This window comes from Arvicanthis niloticus, chromosome 16, assembly GCF_011762505.2.
Source record: "Arvicanthis niloticus isolate mArvNil1 chromosome 16, mArvNil1.pat.X, whole genome shotgun sequence".
Taxonomy (NCBI): Eukaryota; Metazoa; Chordata; class Mammalia; order Rodentia; family Muridae; genus Arvicanthis; species Arvicanthis niloticus.
The window spans coordinates 68,831,562-68,857,791 of NC_047673.1; the positions used below are offsets into that span (position 1 = coordinate 68,831,562).

The 26,230-nt window shown below is 44.3% G+C and overlaps 1 protein-coding gene across 3 annotated transcripts in view; it reads right to left on the minus strand.

Annotated features, from left to right (window-relative positions):
* The window catches only part of Smyd3 (SET and MYND domain containing 3), a 533,841-nt gene that overhangs the window by 122,103 nt on the left and 385,508 nt on the right, over nucleotides 1-26,230 (minus strand). For all 3 annotated transcript variants that reach the window (XM_034520300.2, XM_076914589.1, XM_076914590.1), the window contains 2 exons: nucleotides 5,984-6,051; nucleotides 4,507-4,609 (listed from right to left, as the gene is read on the minus strand). In XM_034520300.2, coding sequence (XP_034376191.1) covers nucleotides 4,507-4,609; nucleotides 5,984-6,051 — 171 coding nt within the window. The remainder of the gene's footprint in view (nucleotides 1-4,506; nucleotides 4,610-5,983; nucleotides 6,052-26,230) is intronic.

Genomic DNA, 26,230 nt, shown 5'->3' on the forward strand with positions numbered 1-26,230 from the left:
GATTTTACTTGTTTGAAGTCAAGGTAGGGCAGAGAAGGCCTCTGACAGAAAATGACTTGAAGATGGCCTCCTTGAGGAGGGGGAAGTCTGGCCAGCTACATCAGTCAGACACACATTGTCAGCAGGGTGACAGAATACAGGACCTGAGCTAACTCCCGGGTTTATCACAGGCTCTCATGGTAGAAAGCTGTGTGCTGCCTTCCATGGGGAAACATTGAAAACCTGTAAAGGGCTGGGGTTTGCGTTTGACCTGATTCCAGCCTGACTCTTTCACCTGGACCACAGCAGGCACCCTTCTTAGTGGCAGTGAAGCCCACCACCAGAAGGAGCCTCTACAGCCCACCATGGAACCTACAGAGTACAAACCACACACAGCAGCGGTGTCAGGTGGCTCTTTCAGCTAAGATGATGGCTGGCTACTTTTTCATTTCCTCCTTCTCTTTCTTATATTTTGATCTGAAGGCAGGGCAGAGGTGAAAGGGCTACAGTATAAGGCCAGTGACTTCTGGAAGACACCACGCTCCACAGTCCAAGCAACCAGTCTCTAAGCATATATTTGAGAACATCTTTATCAGTAAGTTTGGGGATGTACACTCATCCTGTATCCCCAGACTCTCTGGTCCTGGATCCTTACACAGGTGAGAGGGTAAACTAGCTGATGACTGTGCTCCTGCAGACCTCATTCTAAAACCCTGTTTCTGAGCCCAGCCTAAACACCAGGAGTCACTAGCCACCACTATCAGTTTAAGCCAATGGCATAAGCTCTTGGGTAATTACAAGCTACTGTGAAGCACAAACTCCATAGTGTCTGACTCCAAGACTGCATTATAAGGGCTAAGACTCATGAGTGACTGCCAGGCAGGAGACTAGGTATTTGTTCAACCCCAATAAACAGGGTCTCACAGTCTTTCTGGGTAGCCTGTAATGCCTGAAGCCTTTACCCAAGCAATGACTTTCTAACTCATCTCCCAGTGGCTTCTACTTTACCTTCTAAACTGCTCTGAGAGAGAGAGAGAGAGAGAGAGAGAGAGAGAGAGAGAGAGAGAGAGAGAGAGAGAGAGAGAGACTGCTCCCTAGCACCCACAGCTGGCTGAATCATTCCTCTATGTGAAGACTTCAGACAGCTTCTCCTGCCTATGGACAGAGCCCCACAAGGCCGTTCTCCTAGACTGATTGTAGGACTACTCCCTAGTCTTAGACGTCTTTTCCTGTGTCTCATACAGTCTTGACTGTACAGCTGCCTCTGAAATGTATGACACCACCATGATTCTGTGCCCTGCTGCCTCCTTCAGTGCCTTTCCTCACCCCCATCCTTCATAACTGGCTTCAAAATGTCCCCTCCCTCAGGGATAGGGACTCCTTATCTCCTCTGTGCCTCTTTCACACCACTGAAGTTTGCAAACTATGCTGTACCAAAGCTGAGGGGCTCAGTGGCAAAAACATCCGAAGTACAAAGCTAGCTTCAAATGGCAGCTCAATCATTTTATCCGGCAAAGATAAAAACCTTTATTAAAGGCCCATAGATTCGCAAGTTTGAATGGCGTCACTGCTCACTACACACAGGCTTCATTTAGTGGGCACACATACAAACCATGGCCGTTGATCAACTGATGCTTAAATGGCACAGAACAAAATCACATTAAAATATTAATGCTCTGACCACTGCTCTGTAACTCTTGTGGAAAAATGCATAAATCATTTCCAGCTTTAGAGCAATATCACAGGGGTTTCGGGGACTTGATTATGGTGCCTCTGTTCAAATTGCAAAGCAGACAAAACCATTTTCCCTGAAACCATCATTCCCATCAATAATGGGATGCAGAATAAAACAAAATTTTGTTTTCATTTTTATGGTATATTGTCACCGTTACACATCTTCCCAATACTAGCTCTGAAGTTTAAAAAAAAATCAGTTCCTTTTAAAGTCAAACCCAAGTGTCACTTCTGTCCCTTTTCATTGTCACACAAATTCTATTAATTTTGGTTTCTAAATATTGTATTCTTCACATTCTCTATTCTGAGCCACCACCTGGCCTCTTCCTGACTTCAGACTGTCATTTTCACTCTTGCCTGGAGGGACAGCCTGACCCTCCTTCTCTTAATTTTGTCTATACACATAAGATCTTGCCATATCTCCCTTCCTTTATTTAGACTTCAAGGAGGCCACTGCCTGGCCCTTGTCCCTCTGCAATATTTACTAATGGCCTCCCACACAGCAGACATTTAAGATCTTTGGGTGAACAGCATTCTGTAAAACAAGCCCCAGACATTGGTCTGGTCCCCATGTAGTCTCCATTCCTGGCTGAATGGATTCTTCAGTACATCAATATGAAGCATTGCTTGTTCACTGAACTCTCCACTCTGCCCCAGCTTCTGTCTCCTGCTGGAACACTGGTCCCCACCTCACCTAACTTTATCTCTATAGATCCTTTCAGATCTAAAGGCCACTTCTCTACATGTCCCCTTAACTATCCCCCCCCCAACCCTGGCTGGCACATGTATATGCCCTGGGTAGTCTGTTCTGACTATCTGTGAAGCCCTGGCCCATCTATGCTACATACACTTTATATCCTATTACTACCTTCTGTTCTCTGTCTCCTTCTTCCACACCAGAAGTCCATTCTGATTCCTCAGTTTCTGGAATGGCCACCCAGCTCCTACCACCCAGAAAGCCCTCTGTGAACTTGTTACCTGCTCTAGCAAACAGATCACTGAATGAAGAACCAGACGGCCCTAGTTCCCAAACACTTGAAACAAACATTGACATTAGGGATTCATGCAAATCACTGTCCTCCCAAGTGATGAGGCCCCAGAGGATGCTGAACCAAACTGTTAGTTACAAGAACTTAGAAAATCCCAACCCCTTCTCATAGATTTTCTTGTTTGTTGACATTTTTCCAGTGCTGGGAATTGAACCTGAGAACTGTATATGCTCGGAGCTTTACCACTGAGAGATACCCTAGCCCTTGTTTGGTTAAACACCATCAACAGTCACTTTTGCCTTTAAATTGTCATCTTGGCTGTATTAAGGAATGACTAGGAAATTATGAAAGCACACCTCAGATACACATCTATGAGGGCGTTCCAGGGACAAGCGGATCAGGAGAGCACTGACATAAGTAAGTGTAATCAATTAATGTATTCACAATCTGAATAGACTGTTGAGACCTGGTTGAGGATGTAGGTCACTGGGAAACAACACACCTCTGGTCCCCTCATTACAGCTCCACGCTGTCTACCATGATGTGAATGAACTATCTCCACTGTCTTCATAGCTGTGAGATAAACAGCCTTTGTTATGTGATCCTACAGCAGCAGTATGCTGTTGCTACAGGCTCTTAGGAGCTAACTTGCCATGGACTGAACCCTCCAAAACATGGAGTTCAATAAATCATTCCTCTTTCTAAATTGTTGATGTCAAGTCACAGTGGTTCAAAAGTCACAAGCATACTAACAGTGCTGAAAATAGACTTTCTAGTCCACCTTGAAGTCACATGACCCCAGAGAAAGAACTTTAAGTTCTCTATAGCATCAGCAGATATCCCAATGCATACTGACTGGTCCTGACAACTGGAAATTCAACAAAAGATTCTGTGTAAGAGGCAGTGTACTTGGTTGAAAATAAGTGTGAAGCAAGTCTTCTTCAGGGCCAAATCCCTGTCTCTATAAAATATGGTCTTTAAGTTTAGGTTTTATTAGAGAAATGTTGCATCAATGACATAAAAGTTTATGGTCCTCCAGTTTCCTTGCAGGAAATATCCACTTTAGCAAATTGGAAGGCAGGAGGAAACAGGCTTCTGGAAAACACGACAATGAGCAAAGCCCAGCACGGTAGGAATCACACAGAGTCCACGATGACTCTGGCCCCGCAGCCCTGGACCAGCCTATGTGTAGTTACTTGTGAGATCTCAAGCCTCAGTAAGGTCCTTCATCCAAGAAGCTGGCTTGGCCATCTACACAAAGCCATACTTGCAAATCCTATCCGACCCTTGTATCTATACTAAAACTATCACCCAGAAATGCTGGTGGGTTTACAAAAGCCCAGTGGCAAAGGCCTGGAAGAGTAAACCATGTCTGCTTTCTAATACAGACTTTAAAATGTCTTCAAAATGTGTTTCATGGCTTTCTGGGTAATGGTACTGACAGCCTGGGTTGCCACTGTGCCCATGAAGAATGGCCATGTGCTGGGATGTGACAAGCAACTGGACTGCTGCCGCCAATGAGGAGATTCAATGACCCCCATGCATGCGTATACGATAGTCTCAGTCACAAAAGAACATCTTCCAAATACATGTTGCAGGACTATTATCATGAAGACACCCAATGACCAAGACCAAAAAATATGTATGCATAGATTCATCTACAATTTGGAGTGTGGCTGTTTTGAGTGTCTTCTTGGTATTAGGCTAGCCAGGCAACAGTTGTAGCTGGTCTTAGGAGGGGGCCACGCTGGGAAAGGTGCTGCAAGCAGGGAGGGCAGGAAGTGGGAGGCATGGGCTTCCTTACCTCCTCTCCTGCCTCAATTTCTCGAACTGCACGAAGTAAGAGGTGGGGCCCATTGAACACAATCGAGCAGTTGGGGTCACAGCTGTGATTCAGCAAAGACATACTAAAGGAAAGAAACAAAGAGGGAGAACCATCAATGCTCAGAGTTCAACAGACATCAAACAGACACAACAGTCAAAAGACACCTGGGGAGGGGGCAGAGATCTGAGATGGGTTTGATGGAAAAGAAATGAAGTTTGGGTTCTTGGAGCATTTATAGGCATGTCCCTATTCTGCTTCTCATAAAACAGGCTAATTAGGGAAGTTTGATAATAAGTCCTTTTAGTTCTTTTGGGGGATGGGTCATATTAGATACCACCCTATAAGGTTACCCAAATAAAGGGGGTACTGACAGAGTAACTCGTAAACAGATCATCTGAGATAAAGGGTACAGCCGCAGTCACAGCAGTCACCTGAGGTGCCACTGACTGGCAGAGGGTCTCGCTGCTGAACTCTAGTAGGGAAGGGCTGTGATGCTCACACTGAAGAAAAAATCAGAAGTATATGCTCTTGGTGTTTCCTGATGCACTCTGGGAAGGAGCCTGGTCACTTTCTTTTCTTGGAAGTTTTGAGGGGGAAATGCAATAACTTTAAAGTGTCACCATGATCTGACAACAGTTAGAATGAGCATATACTGTGTGGGAAATACTTGCTCAGGACTGGAGCCAGGTGACCAGATTCAGCCACCACAACAAGCTTGTGGGGATTATTTACAGGTGAAGAGATCAATCCTAAAGAATGGAACTGGCTTATCCAAGGATGCACAACTTAACTGATGACTGATCCAGAGTCAGGTGGCCTGAGCTCAGAGCCCATGCTCTGAAGCCCTCTGAGCTGCTCTTTCTGAAACCTGTGCTATGACTAGACATGACCTGCAAGCAAGGACATGTATGGGGACAAAGAAGAGGCTGTCTCAGGTGCAATTACTGCAAAGAAACACTGTTTGAATCCTAGGAGCATAAAGACGGGATGGAATTCAGCTAGGGGATAGAGGTTGCCGTAGAGGTGGCTGAGGAACAATACAGCAGGCTACTCCTGAAGGCTCTTGAGCATCTTCTAGAGGTGACTGGAAAGCACGCTACTACCAAAGTCAAACTTGGCCTACTGGTACCACACCACCAGTCTGGAGGGACTTCTGCTCAGGAGATGGAGGCCAAAGCTCAGGGGAGACTTTATAAAGATAACTGAATTCCAGCATCCATAAGCCTGAACCTACCTCAAAGTCAGCCTGAGAACAAGTGGTTGGGTATGAGGCCCGCCTTGTCTTAATAGCATACTGTATAATGTGTTTTACAAGACAGCATTTTCATAGCCTTCTGTAATTTAGTAGTACGTTTCGAATTTGGCTATGGAGCTAGAGCTACAAAAGCCTTTTTAGTGACCCCCGAGATGCTGGAGAGCTGGGTGGGTGTTAGTTGGTCTGGGATGTCTGTCATACCTGGGGTACAGGCCAACGCCGACCTCCTGCATCTCTGCATTGCAGATGGTGAACGAGTTGCAGATCACCTGTGGAAATAAAAAGGGGCCTTTAGGTGTCCACTTGAGAAATCTCACAGGCAGGAGCACAAAGGCCCGAGGTTTTTAGGGGCTACTTTGAAGGGTCTCCCCAAACATGGATGATGTGTGACTTTAAAATAACTTCTCCAAGATACACTCCTGAATCCTGGGAAAACACAGGGCTTCGAGGAGCACTGAAAGTGCTGACTGTAGTCTAACCTCCGCACAACCCACATTCTACAACCCCATGAAATGTTCAAAATTCAAAATACAAATGAGCTACCCAGTAAAATCGGGGATCCTGTGACACTGATGTTTTCCTGCCTGCCTGCCTGGTCCAAAGGCCCCTTTATCTAAGGAATACAGCAGTGTGTTTGTTTTCATTCCTGTAGAGTGAAGTGCACCCTGAGGGAGTTTGTGATACACGCTGCCCGTAGCCAAAAGGGAGGACAGGAAGCTGCTTGGTAGAGTCACAACTCCTACTGACACACAGAGCCCTTCACTGACCTGTGGCATGTTCCTGTGCCCTTTGGGCAGATAAGGAATGAAAGAAAGAAAAAACATAATCACTACATACAAGGAGTTTTAGAACCATGTTTGGGCAGGAGGTGATGTGTCAGAGGCCACAAAGAATACGTAGAGCGCTGGGCTTGAATCAGCCTAGACTCTAGCACGAGACAATGCCCAGACAGACATCAGGAAGAGAGGGAAAAAAAACACCAAGGTCCCTGATCTTGTTGAACTTAAGCTCTACACGATGACAGACATTTTTTAAAAGAAGAAATCCCGAAACAGAGAGCTTGTCCCTTGTGAGGAAGCTTGAAGGAGAGAAGTTAAAGTGAAGAACGGGAGGAATTCCTGGGAAGAAGCTGTATCTGCAAATGCAGGGTGATTGGCTGATCACTTGGAACCTGGGGAAGTTGGAATGCTGCAGGTCCTAGTTACCATTTCTTTTGGGCTATGTCTGAGGCACTCCTGGCCTACCATGGTGTCAGACCTAACACCCCGGTAAACCAATGTAACCCCTAGAATGGATTAATGTAGCAAAACCATATTCTCTACCAGTCCAAGGGCTAAGAATTATATCAGACAGCATGTGAGGCCTCTAGCTGAGGCCGCTCCACCCTGCTGTAATCTTTCTGCCATGTTTCCACCAAAGCATGTTTAAAATTCGCTGATTTATTACTCTGTTCTGTTACTATAAAAACCGCACGAAACTGCTTCAACATTGGAACTTGGGGTAACTTAAATCTGGTTTCCATGCCATGGCTGCTCATATTTGGCTCCAGAACAAACCATCTCATATTCCCTTTGAGGTGAAAGCTGGTTTTGTGACATGGACATGAGAAAAGAGACAAATCACTAGAACCAGGCAGTGTATAAACTGGGAGTGGAAGAGACCAAGGAGCCTGGCTTCACTGAGAAAATGCTGCCGGATAGGAGGGCACGGACTCCAGGCTCTTGCATTCTGGACCAAAGGACTGCTTGGGGACACATGGTTAGAAAGAAGTAGAAACAGTTTATTAAGAAAGGAAATACACTCCTGGGTAGAGGAGTGAGCTGGTGAGCTGAGAGGACATCCAAGGCCCTGGGCAAATGACCCTTTACAGGACACTTACTAACAGTCGTTTGTACAATGGGCCTTTCTCGAGCATGCTCAGTTCCTTACTTGAAGCCCAGATGAGAAAGGGCTTCCAGTCTTTGCCAACTGGCTTCCTTTATATGTTAGTTAATCCTGATGTGGTTTTCTTTCTCTGGTGATTATTTCCCACACACAAAGGTGTAAGTCACCAGAAAGAAACGAAAAGCGCAGAAGCCTGAGTAAGACTAAGACGGGGCATACACAGAGAGGATGGTGGTGTAGCCCAAGAAAGCAGTTTAGAAGGGAGACAGCAGAGGTAGTAGCTGGATCAAAAAGTTGTTTACATCTGGGTTGGAAATTTTATTTTAAGTGAGACTCCAAGCCAAGGAGTAAATGGGTCTGATTTCTGTTCTCAAGGGATCTCTCTGACTGCTTTGAACAGAATGGTTCAATGGTAAGCACACAGGTCAGAGGTCACTTTCTAATGCAGGCATTGGCTTGGACACTGGTAACAGGAGTGGGAAGGGCTGGCAACTCTGCCATAGCCTTCAATGGAAAGCTGCAGATGGGAAACAGAGTCATGGATAAACTTGGGGTTTGGCTTTCAAGTGGCTGACCACTGCTGCCATTTATTGAGAGGAGGAAGAAGGCAAAAGGGACAAGTTTGGCATCAAGTAGGTATGCGTGTTTTGGTGAGGGGTGTGTTGCTTTGTTTTGTTAGGGTGAATTTCAAATGGCCCAAGTCACTTCCAAGCCTAGACTAGGAATGAACAAATGGAATTTGAGGAGCAGGTAGGGCCAGAGATATAAATTTAGGAAGAAATATAGAAAGCCCATGGAGAGGAAAGGAGACACTACCATGTTTGAGACAGACCATGCCTACAAATGAATGCCGACTTGTTAAGAGTTTCCACAGAAAAGGCTGAGATGGCAAATTTCTCTGTCAGATTTACAGAAGGGAAGAGAGAGTAGGAAAAGTTACTCAGTTTCCCCAGGCACCTTTGTTGCTCCCAACAGCTCTTACATGGAAGCTAAGCAATGTGGCATTATCTGGCCTTTTCCCCCTCTTTCAAAGTCTGATAAAACCACAGCTTCAAATCTGAAAGTAAACTGGTGCACAGACACATTTTAAACAAATTCTGGTTAAATTGCTTTACAGGCATCTGGTTTGTATTAAGTTGCAAGAGTGTAGGCCCATATGTAACATGGATGATAAAAATACAAGGCTAAAGATTCTGTGGTTGGTCCTTGAGATTTTAAACATTCTCAAATAGCTGCGAATTTGAGGGGTATGATTACAGATTTTACATTTTTAAATGTATTTTACAGTATATTCAGGACAGCGAGGAAAGCAATCCAACAACCAAGTCAGACCCAGCAAATCAAGTCTGCTAACATTCAAATGAAATCATTATTTTCTGAATTTTGAAGCAAACTAAAGGTTTTTTTTTTTTTTTTTCTAAAGTATTTTTGTTCTGATGGATTCTGTAAGGATGAAGATCTAACAAAGAAACACCAGCTTGGTGTCTTTCTCTGGGATACATTTCCTTACCTCTGGACTCAGGTGACAATTCTCATGCAATTAGCAGTATTTAGCTCACTGGACCACTGCCCACTGGTACCCTGACTTATACTGCCCCCTGCCCTGCACTGCCCACTGGTATCCTTTCCTACACTGCCCACTGGTACCCTGCCCTACACTGCCCACTGGTACCCTTTCCTACACTGCCCACTGGTACCCTTCCCTGCACTGCCCACTGGTACCCTGCCCTGCACTGCCCACTGGTACCCTGCCCTACACTGCCCACTGGTACCCTGCCCTACACTGCCCACTGGTACCCTTTCCTACACTGCCCACTGGTACCCTTCCCTGCACTGCCCACTGGTACCCTGCCCTGCACTGCCCACTGGTACCCTGCCCTACAATGCCCCCTGGTACCCTGCCCTGTACTGCCTACTGGTACCCTTTCCTACACTGCCCACTGGTACCCTTTCCTACACTGCCCACTGGTACCCTGCCCTGCACTGCCCACTGGTACCCTGCCCTACAATGCCCACTGGTACCCTGCCCTGCACTGCCCACTGGTACCCTGCCCTACACTGCCCACTGGTACCCTGCCCTACACTGCCCACTGGTACCCTTTCCTACACTGCCCACTGGTACCCTTCCCTGCACTGCCCACTGGTACCCTTCCCTGCACTGCCCACTGGTACCCTGCCCTACAATGCCCCCTGGTACCCTGCCCTGTACTGCCTACTGGTACCCTTTCCTACACTGCCCACTGGTACCCTTTCCTACACTGCCCACTGGTACCCTGCCCTGCACTGCCCACTGGTACCCTGCCCTACAATGACCACTGGTATCCTGCCCTACAATGCCCACTGGTACCCTGCCCTACAATGCCCACTGGTACCCTGCCCTGCACTGCCCAACTGGTACCCTGCTCTGTACTGCCCACTGGTACCCTTTCCTACACTGCCCATTGGTACCCTGCCCTTCACTGCCCACTGGTACCCTTTCCTACCTTGCCCTAAGGGGCTTAAGTTGTTTAAGACAGTGGTTTTTTCCCAGATGGTGTTTTTGCCCTGAGAGATTCCATTTTACAAGCAGCCTTTGACTCCATCTTGGTGATGGAGAAAAACCCTGGATCTGGGTGGATACATGAATTTCATTACCAACATGGCATGTGCTCATAAATGACTTATTCCTGAGAATACAAGGAGTATTACCCTATACATTTATTGAGGTAATTTGGGAACATAGGAGTCATTAGCGATATTAAACCCATACACCTTTAATCCAAGCACTTGGGAGGCAGAGGCAGGTGGATCTCTGTGAGATGGAGGTCAGCCTGGTCTATAAAGCAAGTTCCAGGACAGCCACAGCTACTATACAGTGAAACCCTGTTCAAAACTAACAAATAAGCAAGCAAACAAACAAAGCATTCCATAACAACCAGGCCCAAGAACTTAGCAGGCACACCAGACCAAAGAATGGGTACAACTCCCTCACTTGTACCACATCCAGAGTTGGACACCTGGCACTGGGATAGTGACAGTTCCAACAATCTATAATCTAACTATCCAGTGTATCTATAACCTGACCATCCGTGTATGCTTCAAGGGATTGACAGGCAAAGAACTGACTGTCCTAGAAGCCTTATTTCTTACTACTGTCATGGTCTACTCAAATTACCATCTACCTGGTCACCATCTGGAATGGCTGTCCATCCATCTTCTTGGACTAAAATCATCCACCGTTCACTTTACCAGCTCCCTGAAGCTCAACTCTGACATTGCAACCTTACTCTCCATCCAGCAGCCAGCATCCTCAGATTCTCCTGGACCTTGGTTACCTTGCCCCGACTAAGTCCACTTTACAATTCTATCCGATTATCAGCTCTGCCTCCTCAGACCTCTTACATCATTGTATAACCTACATACATATTTGTTTATATACACAGATATCATATATGTATTTACTATGTGTTATGTAATGTGTGATCTGAACGTTAATATTAGCAATTGAGGGTATCAAGAAAAACAAATTAATTGGACAACTGATGTTGATGATATTGCTATGGCTTGTGAATTTGTTATCTAATAAATTCTGACATTGTTTCCAACACAGCGACTTCATGACACCCATTTCCTTATGCAGAAGCAGGCAGGAGGGGGCGGTGGGGAGTGGCAGTGCTCCATTTCTTGTATCCCCATGCCTAGCACAATGCCTGGTGTGCGGAGGCCACACTACACATATTCAGACAAACGGACTGCATCATGGATGTGGTCCTCAGCATTCCCAGGGGTCACTATCTAGAACAGGGTCAGGGAAAAGGCCAGAAACAAAACATAGACATGCTTTGGATCGAGAGTTAGAGGGAAGGCAGCTGGTGGAGGATAAGGTAGAAGTTAATCTTTCATCCTCTCACTCTGTGTCCCTGCTGATAGCTCTGCTTTATCTCTAGTCTAAGTCACCTTTTGTTCCCCTCTCTTTGCTTCTAGCCCCAGGGATGGGGATACAACCTTATTCATTAGATGAGAATAAGGACTTATCTGATGCTCTGCTTAACAGCAAGGGGAAAGCCCAGAGCCAGGGGTAGAGTGCTGGCCAGGGTATGGCCCGGTGGCAGAGTGCTCACCTATTGTGTGTGAGTTCCTGACTTCCATCCCCAATACTACTCGGGAGACAGGCACAAAGTAAGCATCTGTTGAATGTGAGGATGGGCAGGCTTCTTTCCTCACTGCAAGCTTCTCTTGAAAGTCTCTTTCACCTTGTTCCTTCCGGCCTCTGGTTCCTATTTTTCGCTGTTATCGACCTGCCACCCTCCAGGCTGCAGCGTACTACAATAGAAGTGGGTGTAAAACTAATTCCAGCCAAGTTCCTCCGCAGTGTCATTTTGAGAGCTCTGTGCTAGTCTTCTTGTGAATGAAAACATGAAGTTATGTGTCTATTCCCACTTCTATTAAAAATACCGAGTCTAGAAAGTAACTCTTCTTTCTATTAAGGGGGGAAAGAATGAAACTAATGTGCAACGAATGAATTTTACAGATTTTAAAAGCATTAGCTATGCAGACAGTTTTCTTAAGCAATCTTACATGGGGAAAATATTAATCAGTGGGTATTTCACGCAAGAGGCACATCTAGAGATGTGTATCAAGAGGATTACTTCAGGAAAAATGAGAGACACTGGGCTAGAGAGTTCCTGTTAAAAATCAAGTGTGGGTATTACTTTAAAAATACTTTCAGCAACATGAAACTACAATATGTATGTATAATTTATACATATTATATAATTTACTATTATTAAATGTAAAGTTATGCTTAAGTTTTATATCTTTTTTTCCCTTTAATATAACAGAATCTATATCATGGCATCCTTTGTTAGATTCCAAAAGTCTACTGAGCAGGCACAAGTCGGTCACTGAACCGTATCTTTAAAACCCCCATGTCTTATAAGAACCATCAAAGTGACATTTGAAAATAATAAACTATGACCAAGTTTTTGTGTCATCTTGTCCACACTCTAGGTTTATAATCTCACGTTCATGCTCTGAGGTGAAAAATTCTCCCTGTAGGACAGACACAGACATCAGTCGATGCCAGGACACAACCTGGACACCACAAAGACATTTATTTATTTCAGGTATTATATGTTCCTCAAAACTAAAAGTTCCTCAACAAAACACATAGTTCCTCAAACTATATATTTTCGACTGTGACAGCAAATGATGTCAAGGATTTGCGACAGGAGGCAGAGCCACCACTGTGCCGTTACCTTGGAAGAGCAAAGCTGGGCATCTGCAAGACCATGCTCCATTGGACCAGGGCAGAGTAACCCTACACCAGGACCCAAGGACCAGTCACTTCCCAGTGTGCACCCCTAATTACAGCCTATGTCAAGCAGTAACAGTTCCACTCTTCAAACATTTAGTAGGCGGAAGCTCAGTCACACAACATAAAGATGGAGTAGTTCCTTGAAGGCCATCTCATTGCTTTACAGAGGCTCTGTTGAATGCCTGAGTACAAGGTTTGATGCACAGGATTCCAACACACAGACTGCTAATTAGTGGCACTAAAGGTGAACTTGCAAAAGAGTTTACCAGGGTTAGGTTTGCTAAGTTCTCTGAGTAGAGAATGGAGCTAGGAAGGACTGGCAGATTATAAAAGCAAATTGCAGACTTTTTTTCAGACAAACTAACTGCCCCACCCCCAGCCCACGCCTATAACCACTATTTCTGTTAAAAGCACATGTAGTCAGTGCATATTATTCTCCAGATGTGTATGATATTTTATTAAATACAGATCTAGATTTTTTTAAAGGAATAATATTTTGTTAGCCCCAGGGTATGCAGTCTCCAATGGGAATGACAACAATGTTTAACTGGGTTACCTAGAAAGGTCCATTTACTGAGGCATGGTCTGGTGGAGAAGTAAGGTAACATTTCTCAAACAAGCACAAACCCCAGGGGTTAACGTGTTTCTAGAATGTTTCCAAGAGAAAGATATTTAAGGCAGCCTTTTCAATGCTGACGTTCAAGAAGTAATAACTAAAACAAGCATTGCCCCTTTACTAGGAAGGCTCATGAAGTGTCAGTGAGCATGTCTACTTAGCTTGATTTAATCATTCCAAAATGAATACTTGTATCAAAAGGATCACATTGTACTCCATAAGCATATGCAATTATTGCTTGCCAATTCAACATTTAAAAGTTTCAACACAGAAAGCAAGAATGCTGGAAGCCAGTGACATTAAAAAATGAGAGTTTTATAAATTTGTCTCAGGATGTTTTCATGATGTCTTTTATCCAGTTGAAATTTTTCCAAAGCATTTGAAGACATTAAAATACATGTAAGATATATAATAATTCTATTTTTAAAGACCTTTTACATATATAATATATGTATATGTGTATATATGAGTATTTCATGCATGCTTATGTCTGTTGTCAGGATTTGGTTCTTTCCCTCCATCATATGGATCTCAGGAATTGAACTCAGGTGGTCAGGCTTGGCTGCAAGCACCTTTATTCACTGGGCCATATCTCTGGCCCACATAATTCACCAAAGCTTCTAGTGCATTCATGGGGATGTGCTTGTAAAAGCCACTAAAACCACTCAGTTATCTCACAGTCTATGAAAAGAACATGAAAATTATAAAATATAACCTAGCTGTTTTCTTTTTCCATTTATGTGTTAAGCTAAGGTTTCAATATAGATCCCAGACGGGCCTCAAACTTGTGATCTTCCCACCTCCACTTCCTGAATTGTGGGGTTATAGTATCTGTCCCATGCCTTAGCCTAGCTAGTTTCTTAAGGAAAAAATTGTAAGAATGTCAAATTCATTGAATGCAAGATGCTAAGACCCAATACAACAAAAATCTGTTAGCCATGTGCAGTTTTTTAATTAAAACTATTTGTATATCATTTATTAAAGAAAAAATTCTTACATATTAGGAATTTTGTGAAATATCTTTGAAATTACCTTTATAACACAAGCCAAATGGAATATAAAAAAATCTTAAGATTATTATCTTTTTTTATTATCTCACGTATATGGCAATATGCTTAGACAGGTGTACACACCACTGACTCCCCAACAGCAATGTGTCTGTCACACTTTAAGGTCTGACTATAGCTAAGCATGAGATGCATGGAAGACACATAAGCAACAATGCTTGGCCAAGGCCAAAGTCAACATCAAGGCCAACATTGTAAATGAGGAGGCAGCAGCCATAAGACTCTGCATCCTTCCCAAGGTCACAGTGACAAATACGAGCACATGAAGTCCCACTGGACGCTGCACTGGCTTTGTGAAAGCTACCCAGCTTCTCATTCCCTAAGGGCATTCCTCACCATAGAACTCCTCCACATATCTAACCACTGTCCTTGATGACAGAAAGAAAAACAGGAGCAATATCCCTGAGCCCCTGCATCGTTCTTTCTCGGCATCTCATCTCATTAAATCCATCTGATGGGAAATACTCACTAGAAAGGTCCATCAAAAACCATGTAAAGCCGGAAGCTCTGGGATGCCATTTTTGTCATGTAATCTTCCTCCCATATCTCCAGGCCCACAGTTGCTATGATACTCTTAAATAATTTATTGTAATATATCCTCACAGGTTTCTATAGCTGTGCCATGGAGTCTTGTGTTACAAGTTTCATTGAGATATGTCCACATCCAAAAGCCTATCACAATAAACTTTCTCCCACAGAGGCCACTTAAAGTCTTTTGTGTAGCCTTGGTTTTCCAAAAGAAATAAATATATATCCTCTTTCATGATAATCTAATTTCATATTTTCTTTTCATATAACGGGTATAGAAATCTGGTCCCAGTAGGATCTGTGCTCTTCATTGTAATTGATCTTAGTTCTGGTTCTGAGTCCCTAAATGAAGTGTGTTGGGTGGTTTACATCACCCAAATGAGGCTGAATTGGACACAGCGGAGTGTGGCTCAAGCCATCTGTGTTTTTCCATCGAGCTAATGGAGAGAACTGCAGAAAAATGTTCCACGAAGAAGTCAAGACCAAGCACTAACCAACTGCTTAACGCAATTTTCAAATGTAAGATTAATCCTGATGCTTGCTTAAGTTGCTCTTGGAACACAGAACGGAAGGTGAAAACCGGCCCCGGAGAAGTTCTGACAGAAGGGTTCATACTGGGCACATCTAATACGTTGAGTTGTGATGCCCAGAAGCATACAGTTCTCATCACAGGCTGTTAAGTGTGCATGAGTCTGGTACGAGTGTGGCTCTACAGGACGGGGTTCTGTGAATTTGCAGAGAAGAATCTTTCAAACTATGGTGGCAAAAGGGAGACACCTCAGTGGGCCAGTCCTTCTGTGGTTGGACACTGCCCTGATACTTCATTGCGAGAACTTGGGAGAAAAGACTGTTCATCAGACCAGAGGGCATCCCTCAACTGTGTGGAGTGGAGGTTACAAGAAAGGAGGCTCTAACTGAAAACACTCAATTCTGCAGGACTCCTGGGGGAGGGGGGGGGGGACCAGGCAAGGGAAGGTTTGGGGCCTGGAGGCACTTGCGACAGGGACTTACTTATTCATTTATTAAAGGTCCATGATGTGCCCAGAACAGTTATAGGCACTAAAGAGGGGAGAAAATTACCCCCTTCACCATTTTGCTTTATTTATTCTCCAAATTGGCTCAGTAAGATTGAAAAGCAAGTTACATTTCTCTCCAGTTTGGACAGGTTTTAGCCTTCCTCGGCCAAAGATGATTATTTCCTTGTGAGTGACTCTGTCATAATACAAACAGCAATAATGTGGGAAGAAAGTCTAATCTGTCGGATCAATTTAGAAACACAAGAATCCACAGCTCTTCAACGACCCTGGAGCTACTCAGCCTCAGTTCCCTCTGACCATCCACGCGCACGGTTGCTGGGGGTATGCATGCCAGCTGGGAGGTGTGGAGGGGAGATGGAAGGAGAGGGGCCTGGGAGGATGGATGGGTGCATGTGGGAATGGCCACATACACAGACTCTAAGTCAGCCACCATTCCTAAATTACTGCCACAGGGAGAAGATATTCTCTCCTGGAGAGGGTAGAGAAGATTAATCAGCCTCAAAAGAACAAGTGGCTGAAGGAAGAAAGGGAAAATGAGGCCCCACACTTTGTTTTGTGAGCGTCGGTATCTGAGGCCATTCCCATATGGTCCCATCAATCCTCCCAGCCCACTCCCCTCCCATCTCCCTTCCAACAAACCCTACCGCTTTCTCTTGTTTCACAGATCCCTTCGGCCGCCCTCTATGTCACATTTAAAATTACGGGGAATAAGGCTTTTCATGTGGGGACAAGTGTGCTGGATTGCTCACGTGCCTGCATTTATAAACCAATTCATTTTGAATAGGGAAGGACCAGAAATAAAAGGCCAGCATTGAGCAGGAAGCTACAGACCAGAGGTATTGTGAGGATTAATTGAGAACATAGAAAGAGGCTTTGGAATGAGTCCCAACACCCAGAAGCAAAGAAAATGGCAGCAGCCAGTACAATAGCCCATCAATTAGAAGACACCCTTAGCTAGAATGGCACAATACTCTAAGTTCACTGAGAAACTCATCAACAACTGAACTCTTTTAGGCCACCAGTTGTCAAACAGATTTCAATGCACAAAACCTTCTGTTACTGAAATACAGTACCACTATAGAGGCCTCTAGGCTTCTGGAAGAAACTAGGTTGAAATATACACAGGTACATCTGTCACTAAAGCCACTTGAGGTCAAATTTCTAACCATCTCTTTGTCTCCTGGAGTGTCACCCACTAAAAGGTTGGGCAGTTCTGGCCTTCTCCTTGGACTTGTAGCACCACGCAGGGGTATACAGCTCCACACTAGCTTAAAAAAAAATGAAGCAAAAACTAGTGCCTGGCCATTACGGAACAGACTAACATAAGTCACTCAAGACCCAAACCTGTATAAAATTACAGTGCTTGTGCCAAGCCAGAGGGACTTGCCAAGTGTGGCTGCACTCAAGGGTAACTTACTGCCCAGGAGCCCCCAGCATCCGCCTTCCATACTGAGTTAAGCGGTGCCATTTCCCTTAGAACCGAATTTAAACCAGTTATTTTAAAGTGCAAGTTTGCATTGCTTTTCTACCCATTGCATAGCTAAATAATCAACTGAAGGCACTGGAGGTGGGGTAGAGTGGGCAGAGATGCAGGGGATTGGATTTCATGGTCATTCATCATTAGCCTGACAAATGGAAGAGCCAGGTAAAGACCTTTCTGAAATTAGGTGGCTATTTGTTATGGAAAGTGCTGGCCACTAAGGTCATATAACGTATAAGGGAACCTAGGAAGGAAATACAAAGACATTCATGAAACCTGGGTGGTACTCCTCTGCAGAACGCTTGCTAGCATGTGTGAGGTCCCAGACTTAACACCTAGCATTCAAATACACAGCAACAGAAAAAGGTATTTACAAAAACTTTATAGAAATAGAGGCACAGTGTAGTAGATAGGGTCACACCATTTCTCCTTCATCCTGGTGATCTAGGGGTAGTTAAAACACCAGGCAGTCCTTGGCGTCCAGGGACCTGCTGCACTTTCTGGTTGTACAGACCTTATCCAGCCAATGCTCAGGTTCTTCTGCTGCAGGCATTAAAAAAAAAAAAAAAAATTGACAAGTATTTACAATTCCTAGCTACTAAGCCTGAATGTGCTGCCTGTTGTCTGATCTTTGCAATTCCTGACTTTCCCTTTGTTCTCTCCTATTTAGTTACTCTCAGTGTTGCCTTCAATGAGAAATCCAAACTTCCTATGTGAACCAGGCACCAGCTGGTCAGTGTCACAGAGAAAAGCGCAAAGTGTCCGTGACTTGAGCTAAATTCACTTAGTTATTTTTAACAACAACAACAACAACAACAAAAAAAATCTCGAGTGATCCTCTTTCTCTCCAGCTTTGTTTTGCACACATGCTCTCCTGATTTTTCTCTCACATCTGGACAAAACAGAACATATTCACAGACAGAATTAGGCTTGATAATTACAGCAAACATAGGTGAACTTACAGAGGCAAGGCTGCTAACCTTGCAGTCAAAAGCAACGTGAAAAGGGCAAAGGTCCAGATGAGAATCAGCACTTCTTCTGAGAAGAAGGTGCCAATGATAGGAAAAGATGCATGGGTTCACAAAAATAAAACAGAAATAAGTGGGACTTTTGTATAACTTGTATTGTAATACAGCTGGGGCGGGGGAAGATCATTGCAAAGCCCATTCGAAGAGAAAAGGAAGCCAAAGCATTATCAATAAAAGGCAAGTCTGAAAAGGGAGATGTGAGGACCAACGGGGATGTGAGCAAAGAAAGAGAAGCAGGCATGAAAGAAGGATCCAGGGGTTAAATAAGTGGAAAGGAATATTCTGAAGACCAGAAGCCACGAGAATGCCTGTCAACGTACATCTGTGCTGGTACAAAGAGAAAAGATGGAGAAGAACAGGAAACTGCAGAATAATGCAGCGATGGACAGAGCTGCCAGACAACAGTGCAGCTCACTGACATTGTAACTGCAGTAAACAGAAAAGTTGGCTGCCAGAAGCAGGTGAAGGCGGAGCCTGCCAAGGAGCAAACTGTAAGCGTTGACTGAAGGGTCCCACTATCACTACTGGTCTCATTGAACAAACTTCAGAAGACCGTGATAGATGCCACCCATACCTCCTGTTAATGACCGGTGAAAGGCATATCCCCCAACCCAGAGCAGATGAAGCACTGTCACCAACATGCACTGAGCAGGTTTTATGGAGCTTTTATCTAAGCAGAAGGCAAGTGTGCAGGGTCAACAGTGAGGAATACTAAAGCGTGCCTAGCAAATCGCACTTACAGGGCATAGCACAATTCTGAAACATCTCTAATTGTTCTTATTGAATTCTTTAAAAATTCCCAATTTTTTTTGTGTGTGTACGGTGTGCACCCCCCCCCCACACACCCCTTGTGCGTAGTGTGGTATGGGCTGGGGGGACAGTATATGTGTGTGATAGTCAAGTGCTTATCCTTCCCCAGTGGGTACTTACCAATGCTAGCTAACTGTGATTGCTGCCTCCTTCCCTTAACCAGCCCAGGACACTTAGATGGCTCAAGGACACCATCCAAAAGGAGATGGAGGAGGTAGTGAGGAAACAACCACAAGGAAGGGTAAGAAAAGGCAAGAGGAGGTAAATTCCGACGCCCCTACCAACCCGCCACCGCTCCGTCACTCCTGCAAGCATCCCTTTCTAACTATCATCTCTATCACTAGTCCTTGTCATCTTCTCTGGTTCGCAGTTTTACATTTCTCTGGCTCCATTCGCCTCAAGCTAGTCTTTAAACTGCCACCAGGTAAATATTTCTTATGAATGGATTGAATCTCTCAAAGAGAAATATGAGCTCTGCCCAGCGCTGCAGATGCTTGGGCATGATGGGAAAGTCCCCCAGAACCTGTTCGCAGCTCATCTTTCCACTGAGCCCAACATTCAGTGCAACTCTCTATAGACTGGCTTCTCTGTCAGTTTTCAGTCAGGACCCATGCTCATGTGGTGTTAAATCTTTGTTCCTTAAACTATGCCTCTTTAAAAGATGTATTTTCTGTCAATGAGTGTTTGCCTGCATGTATGTTTGGGCACCAAATTGAGTGCCTGTTGTTCATGGAGGTCAAAAGTGGGTGTTGGCTCCTCTCGAATTAACAATACTTGTGAGCTGCCCTATGGGTGCTGGGAACTGAATTTGGGTCTTCTATTAGAGAAGCCAGTGCTGTTACCCAGGGAAGCATCTCTTCAGCCTCAAATGTACCATTTACAAAGTAGCTATCGTGTAATGTTACTCATCCTTTGTGCTCAAGTTTAAATCTCATCTCTTTCAAGAAAGGTTCCCACTGAGTGATTCTACATACCTTCTTCACGTTTTAGTCACACACACACACACACTATAGCACCTACTGAGTCTCTCCTTTGAAGTAAAGCTAATTATGAAAGGCCAGTCTTCATCACTGAACACTAAGTGGCTTAGACTTGACTCTCTCGCTTTGTGAGTACTTTGTGCAATTTATCTGTGCAAATGTCTATAGCGGGAAATTTTCCCCACAAGTTGGGAGGAGCTAAGGTGGGAGGAGTAAGGAGAGGAGGAGGAGGAGTAAGGAAAAGTAGAGGGGAAGGAAGAAAAGGAGCGAGCCTGAGGCAGAGATGTAGGAGGATGGAGAGCCAAGAATGTGTAAAGAGCAATCCTGGGTAACAACTTATATCTAGATTAGTTAATTGGGAAACACCTCTAATTTTGTGAGCATCTTGTTAATTGAGCATTACCAAACATATAAAGCCTTTGATTAATCTTTAAGCATTAGAGTCTCATTCCTACCAGGCCCGAGTGGATGGTGGGATGGTCTGGGCTCAGCACAGCCTTGTGGAGACAGCGTGGAAGACTGGCAGAGCCATCTCCCATGCTGGCATCTCGTGGGTGGCAGGGCTGGTGTCTCTGGCCACCTGAACCGCCTTGTCTAGTCAGGAACATGGCGGCTCCATAACTACAAGCCAGAATGGATGCCACTGTTTTAAATATCTCCCACAACAAATGTCTTGTCCTATTCAAAAGATCTAAGTACCTTGAGGTCATGACCCTTACTTTCCTTGAAGAAATGCTTTCAAAGAAAAAATAAATATGTGCTATAATACTGTGATATATAATGCATCATGATATTGATATCAGGCCAAGGTTCCTTTTACCTACCACCTACTGGAAGACAAATGTCTCCTCTCCTCATGTACTGACACAATCATGCAATATTCTTTGTTCTCCATGCAATCCCAATCCTTTTCCACATTCCAGAAGTATTCACTATTCTTAGTTTTAAGTCTATTAATATCCTTTATGTCTAGAACACTTTTATCTCATAGTCACATGTACTTATATGAATATTATATGTTTAACATGAAGAGCTTTGGCTTCATATCTATTTTTTACAACTTTTAAAATAAACAACTGTTCCCAGGAGTCATGGATGATGGTACATGTAGCTACAGTTCTATTGCTTAGAGAACCAATGTCAAAAGCATCCTAAAAACACGTAAGGAAAGCAATGTCCAGATCTGGAAAGCATTGAAGGCAAAGAATGTCCAAAGTAACATCCTTTTTTTCTTTGTACACGTAATGAAAACCAAAGCCCTGAAAAAGCACCCCAATATTTGTTATCGGGAAGATATACAAAAGTTCTCTCATACTAATGCTTCTGGCGTATCACTAGTACTCCTTCACATTTTAAAAAGGAGATGATAAATAGATTTGAAGGAAAGCATTCCTCACTGTGGCTCCATCCTCCTTAGAACCCAATCATGGTCAGTTGCTTAGTAACCATCTGAAACATCCACAAAACCATGTACAACCCCGAGGTAGACAGACATGTTTATCTCAGCCGAGACAGATATGGAAACCCAATAGTAACCATAATGTACTGGCACATGCTCTGATCTAGGCAAGCAGAAGATCACTTTCATGGAACTAATTCTGTCTGCTTACTTTTAAGCCACATCAACTACTACGATGCACAAGAATGATTTTCTTCACTGAATCCCCGGGGTCATTGTCTCCTCCCTGAACCTGAGTTTCTCTTCCCCTGCTGAGTCTCTCACCAAGTATGGACCTGTGGTGTCCTGAGGAGGACGTAGGCATAGTCTGGTCTTTTTGATTCCCGCCTTCTCATCTAAACTCTGACTCCGTTCTGTGATAATGTGTGTTGCTTGAAGTGACTTGTCCTTTGCTATGCCATCATTTGGTCAAACACTGTCCACCCATTGCAAGGCATGAAGGGACCCCTACTAATTCCTATGACATGTCACATGCAAACTATGGCAGAACCAAACTTCAGGACAGTCACCACCCCAGGATGTGGTTAGTCTAGAGTTCTCATTTTCCTGAAATAGAAACTAATCCTTAGCATAACACACTTGGTAAAGCTGCCAAGGGAGACAAACTATACCAAACCTAGTGCCGTGTATCCATGTACAGCACCTGCCAATTCCTTCACAAAGAACTGGCCCAGGAAACTATCGAATGGAATGAAAGGCAAAAGGAAACACAAGATCATCAACTAGAGACAGGTTTTCCTATAAAAATCAAATAGTATTCACAGAAGTCCATCTCACTCTAAGTACATTTCCCCATGGGTATTGGAATTGCCTAATTAGCAAAAAAAAAAAGGAGGTGGGCATTATTTTAATACAACAGTACAAACAACACCTGCATGTTAGCGCTACCCTTCCCTTCTCTCCTATTTCAAGAACTTGACGCCCTGCTTTCCCTGAGCTCACCACTCCCACTTTCCACATCTCCCTTGCCTCACTTGGTTAAGAGACCTGGACAGAATTAGCCTCGGCTTCTTTCAGGGCATGCCTCCTTTCTAATTTGAGCTACCGTGTCATCATAGACATGTATTTCTTATACCTGCTTTAATCAATACATGTTCTCCACAACAGCTCTATTGCTTCCATACTTAAAGAGGCCCAAACCCTTCTTCAAACAAAAGCTCCCTGTCACAGCAGTAGTCTCTTCCATACATGTCAATCAAGTATGATATCCGCCCCTCCCCAGCTTCTCTATCTACTTTCCTTCTTTTCCAACAATCCCTACCATCCGACTTCACTGTCTGCTAAAAATCCTCAATCACCTAGAAAAGCTGTAACTTATGAGGCACCCCCCCTCAAGCCTTAAGATGTACTCAGGGAAATTTTTCTTTGGATTGAATTTCACTCCAGAATGCAGAGCTGTACTGTCATGTTAAAAATGGAGGGACCCTTGCAATACAACCTCAGTCAAATGTCAGAGCTAATGTTACAGGTCACAATAGCTCAGGCAGGATGGATTTTTGGTGGTCAGTATTTTAGATGGAACACTGGGAAAACAAATCTTTATGGTATGAACCCTCAGCCAGGTGCTCCCTCAGCTGCTGTTCATACTCCCTCTTCACTGAACAAGTCAGGAAGAGTTCGCAGCATCCTCTCCGCAGACAAGGGTTCTTAGGTTCAAAGAGGCTTCACAAAGGTATCAGAAATTGAAGCTAATTTTGTCTGATGCATACATTGCAAAGCGAGACAAGCTGAATTTGAAGGCATCCCCAGAAGGCTCAAGCCTCCAAATTTTAATATTCTGACAATACTATCAAACACGACTCAGACTGATAGTCAACGACGGCCCTCTACGCTCCGGCACCTGCCTTCCTCTGCTGACTTTCCTCCCATCCCTTCCATACATTTCTCTTATTCTAGGACCACAAAACACCCAATGTCCTCTAATGATGATGCTCTCTGAGAGATGATGCTCTCCCTTCCTGTTGGCTTTCTTCCTGTGTGAGAGGTACCCTTCAACTATTCATCTCACAGGTCCACACTCAGCTCATCAGTTACTTCTGTCAGGAGGCTGCTCTCCACAGTCAGACTTAGGTCCTCCTGTAGCTCTTGTCCTAGGGCACAATGGCTGACTTGTCTGTTTCACAAACTACACCAACTCCAAGTAGACAAACCCCACACTTGATTTGCTTTGTTCCTCTTGTATACAGCACAATGGCTGATGCCCCATGGGTATTCAGTAGCTCCAAAGAAAAGGGCAGAGAAAGGAATAATATGACAGGATATTGGATCTGGGTTCACAACCCAAAAGCCTTTGGGAACTGCAATGAGCTATCCCATGAGTTGGTATCTAAGTAGAAGGACACCACATCCTGAGTGACGGTAGGACCACAGGACCTGTGCATCTTCTCAGCCCCACATTCTGAGCTTTGGTATGGTGGTGGTTTGAATGAAAATGGGCCCCAGGGACTCATAGGGAGTGGCAGGATTTGAAGGTGTGGTCTTGTTGGAGGAAGTGTGTCACTAAGGGTGGCATTCAAGGTCTCAGATGCACAAGACTGGCCCAGTGTCACTTCCTCTTCCTGCTCCCTGCAGATCAAGATATAGAACTTTCAGCTCCTTCTCCAGCACCATGTCTGCCTGCACGCCATCTTGCTTCCTGCCATGATGACAATGGACTAAAGCCCTGAAACTGTAAGCCAGGCCCAATAAATGTTCTCATGAATAAGAGTTGTTATGATCATGGTGTCTCTTCAAAGCAATAGAAACCCGTATTAAGACAAGTGTGTTCTGAGATTAAGTAACACTGCAGAAGCAATGAGAGTAGTTACACAACGGCACCAGCAGAAGAGCAGGGTCGAGTTCTGAAGTTGCTGAGTGACTCTGGGGAGACAACTCACCCCATGTCAGTATCTAGCTCTGTTTCTAAAATAAAGGGAGAAAGTAAAACCAACTGGATGATCTCTAAAGCCACCAAAGCAAGTCTACAGAAAGGCTTGTTTGCTATGCATGGTTCTTACAGGGCACACAAATCTCCAAAGCCCTCTGCCTTCAATGGCACTGCCTTCTTTGTCTAATGGCCTCTTTCTCTAAACAGAGAAGTATAAAATACACACACACACACACACACACACACACACACACAAATGAGCAACACACACACAAAGAGGCACACATGTACAGCATATAAGATTAATAGCAGCAAAGTCAGAGTATATTAAGGAAACTGTCACCTACAAAACGTAAGCAACTGGCCGGGAGCAGCCACTCTGCACACACACACTTAGACTGGCATCCTTGATTTTGTTTGCTGCTAAAGGTCCATGATAATGTCATCATTTGCTAGTTGTTGAGAAAACATTTAAAGTTTCTTCATTGTCAAGTTCAACACATAGGATACAGGGTTTTAGTTAATGACTGATTTACGTGGCTCTGCTATTCTTGGCTCTATTATAAAAGCAGAAACTTAGCTAAAGTAACAGGATTTTTTTTTCTGCTTGACAATGGTGCAGATGTGTAGCTGACCAAATGTACAGAGAGGTGTTATATGGCCAGAGAAACTACTAAATTCTCCCAGTTGTGTTTGCATTTTTCAGGGAGAAAAAAAAATTACAAAGGCGCTTTCCATTGGCAAATCAGCCCCTCTCTTGGAACACACACACCCTATGTGTGTGATATATTCTTAAGATGGTAACAACCTCTGAGTCTCATCACCTCCAAAATCAACTCAAATTGATGAAATTTTACCATGTGTCTCTGAGAACTACAGAGGGAGACAGAGTTAGTAATCGCTTAAGGGTTTGTAAGTATCTGAAGAAGGAAAAGGAATCATAAAGTCACTCTGTGGGTGCAGCTCATGGTTTGTGCCCCTGGAATGAACACCCACCATCACAGCGTACCCGCAAACAGAGATCCCTGGCTTTCTTAGTTCTCACACACTACAGCAAAGACATTTCGATTGCTCCCTCTCAGCAGAGCTGATCTTACAGACTTAAACCTGCCACCTGGGAACATTTTCAGGCCAGGGCTTTTTTGAGTTTTCTACCTTCCTCCAGCTCAGAGGTCTCCAGGTCATAACTTCAATTTTAGGAGAATGGATGTTTGGAGCGCGTACTCTATCTTATCAGTGCACTGGATCCCAATTTCCTTCCCACTCTTTCGCCCCAAAATGGGAGTGTGCGCAGGCAGCGATGTAAGGCTCAGAGCTGTGGCTCAAGATGGCTAAGGAAGAAATGGCAAACAGATCGTCAATGAACTCACCAAACTGGCCCCTGGACGTGGATTATC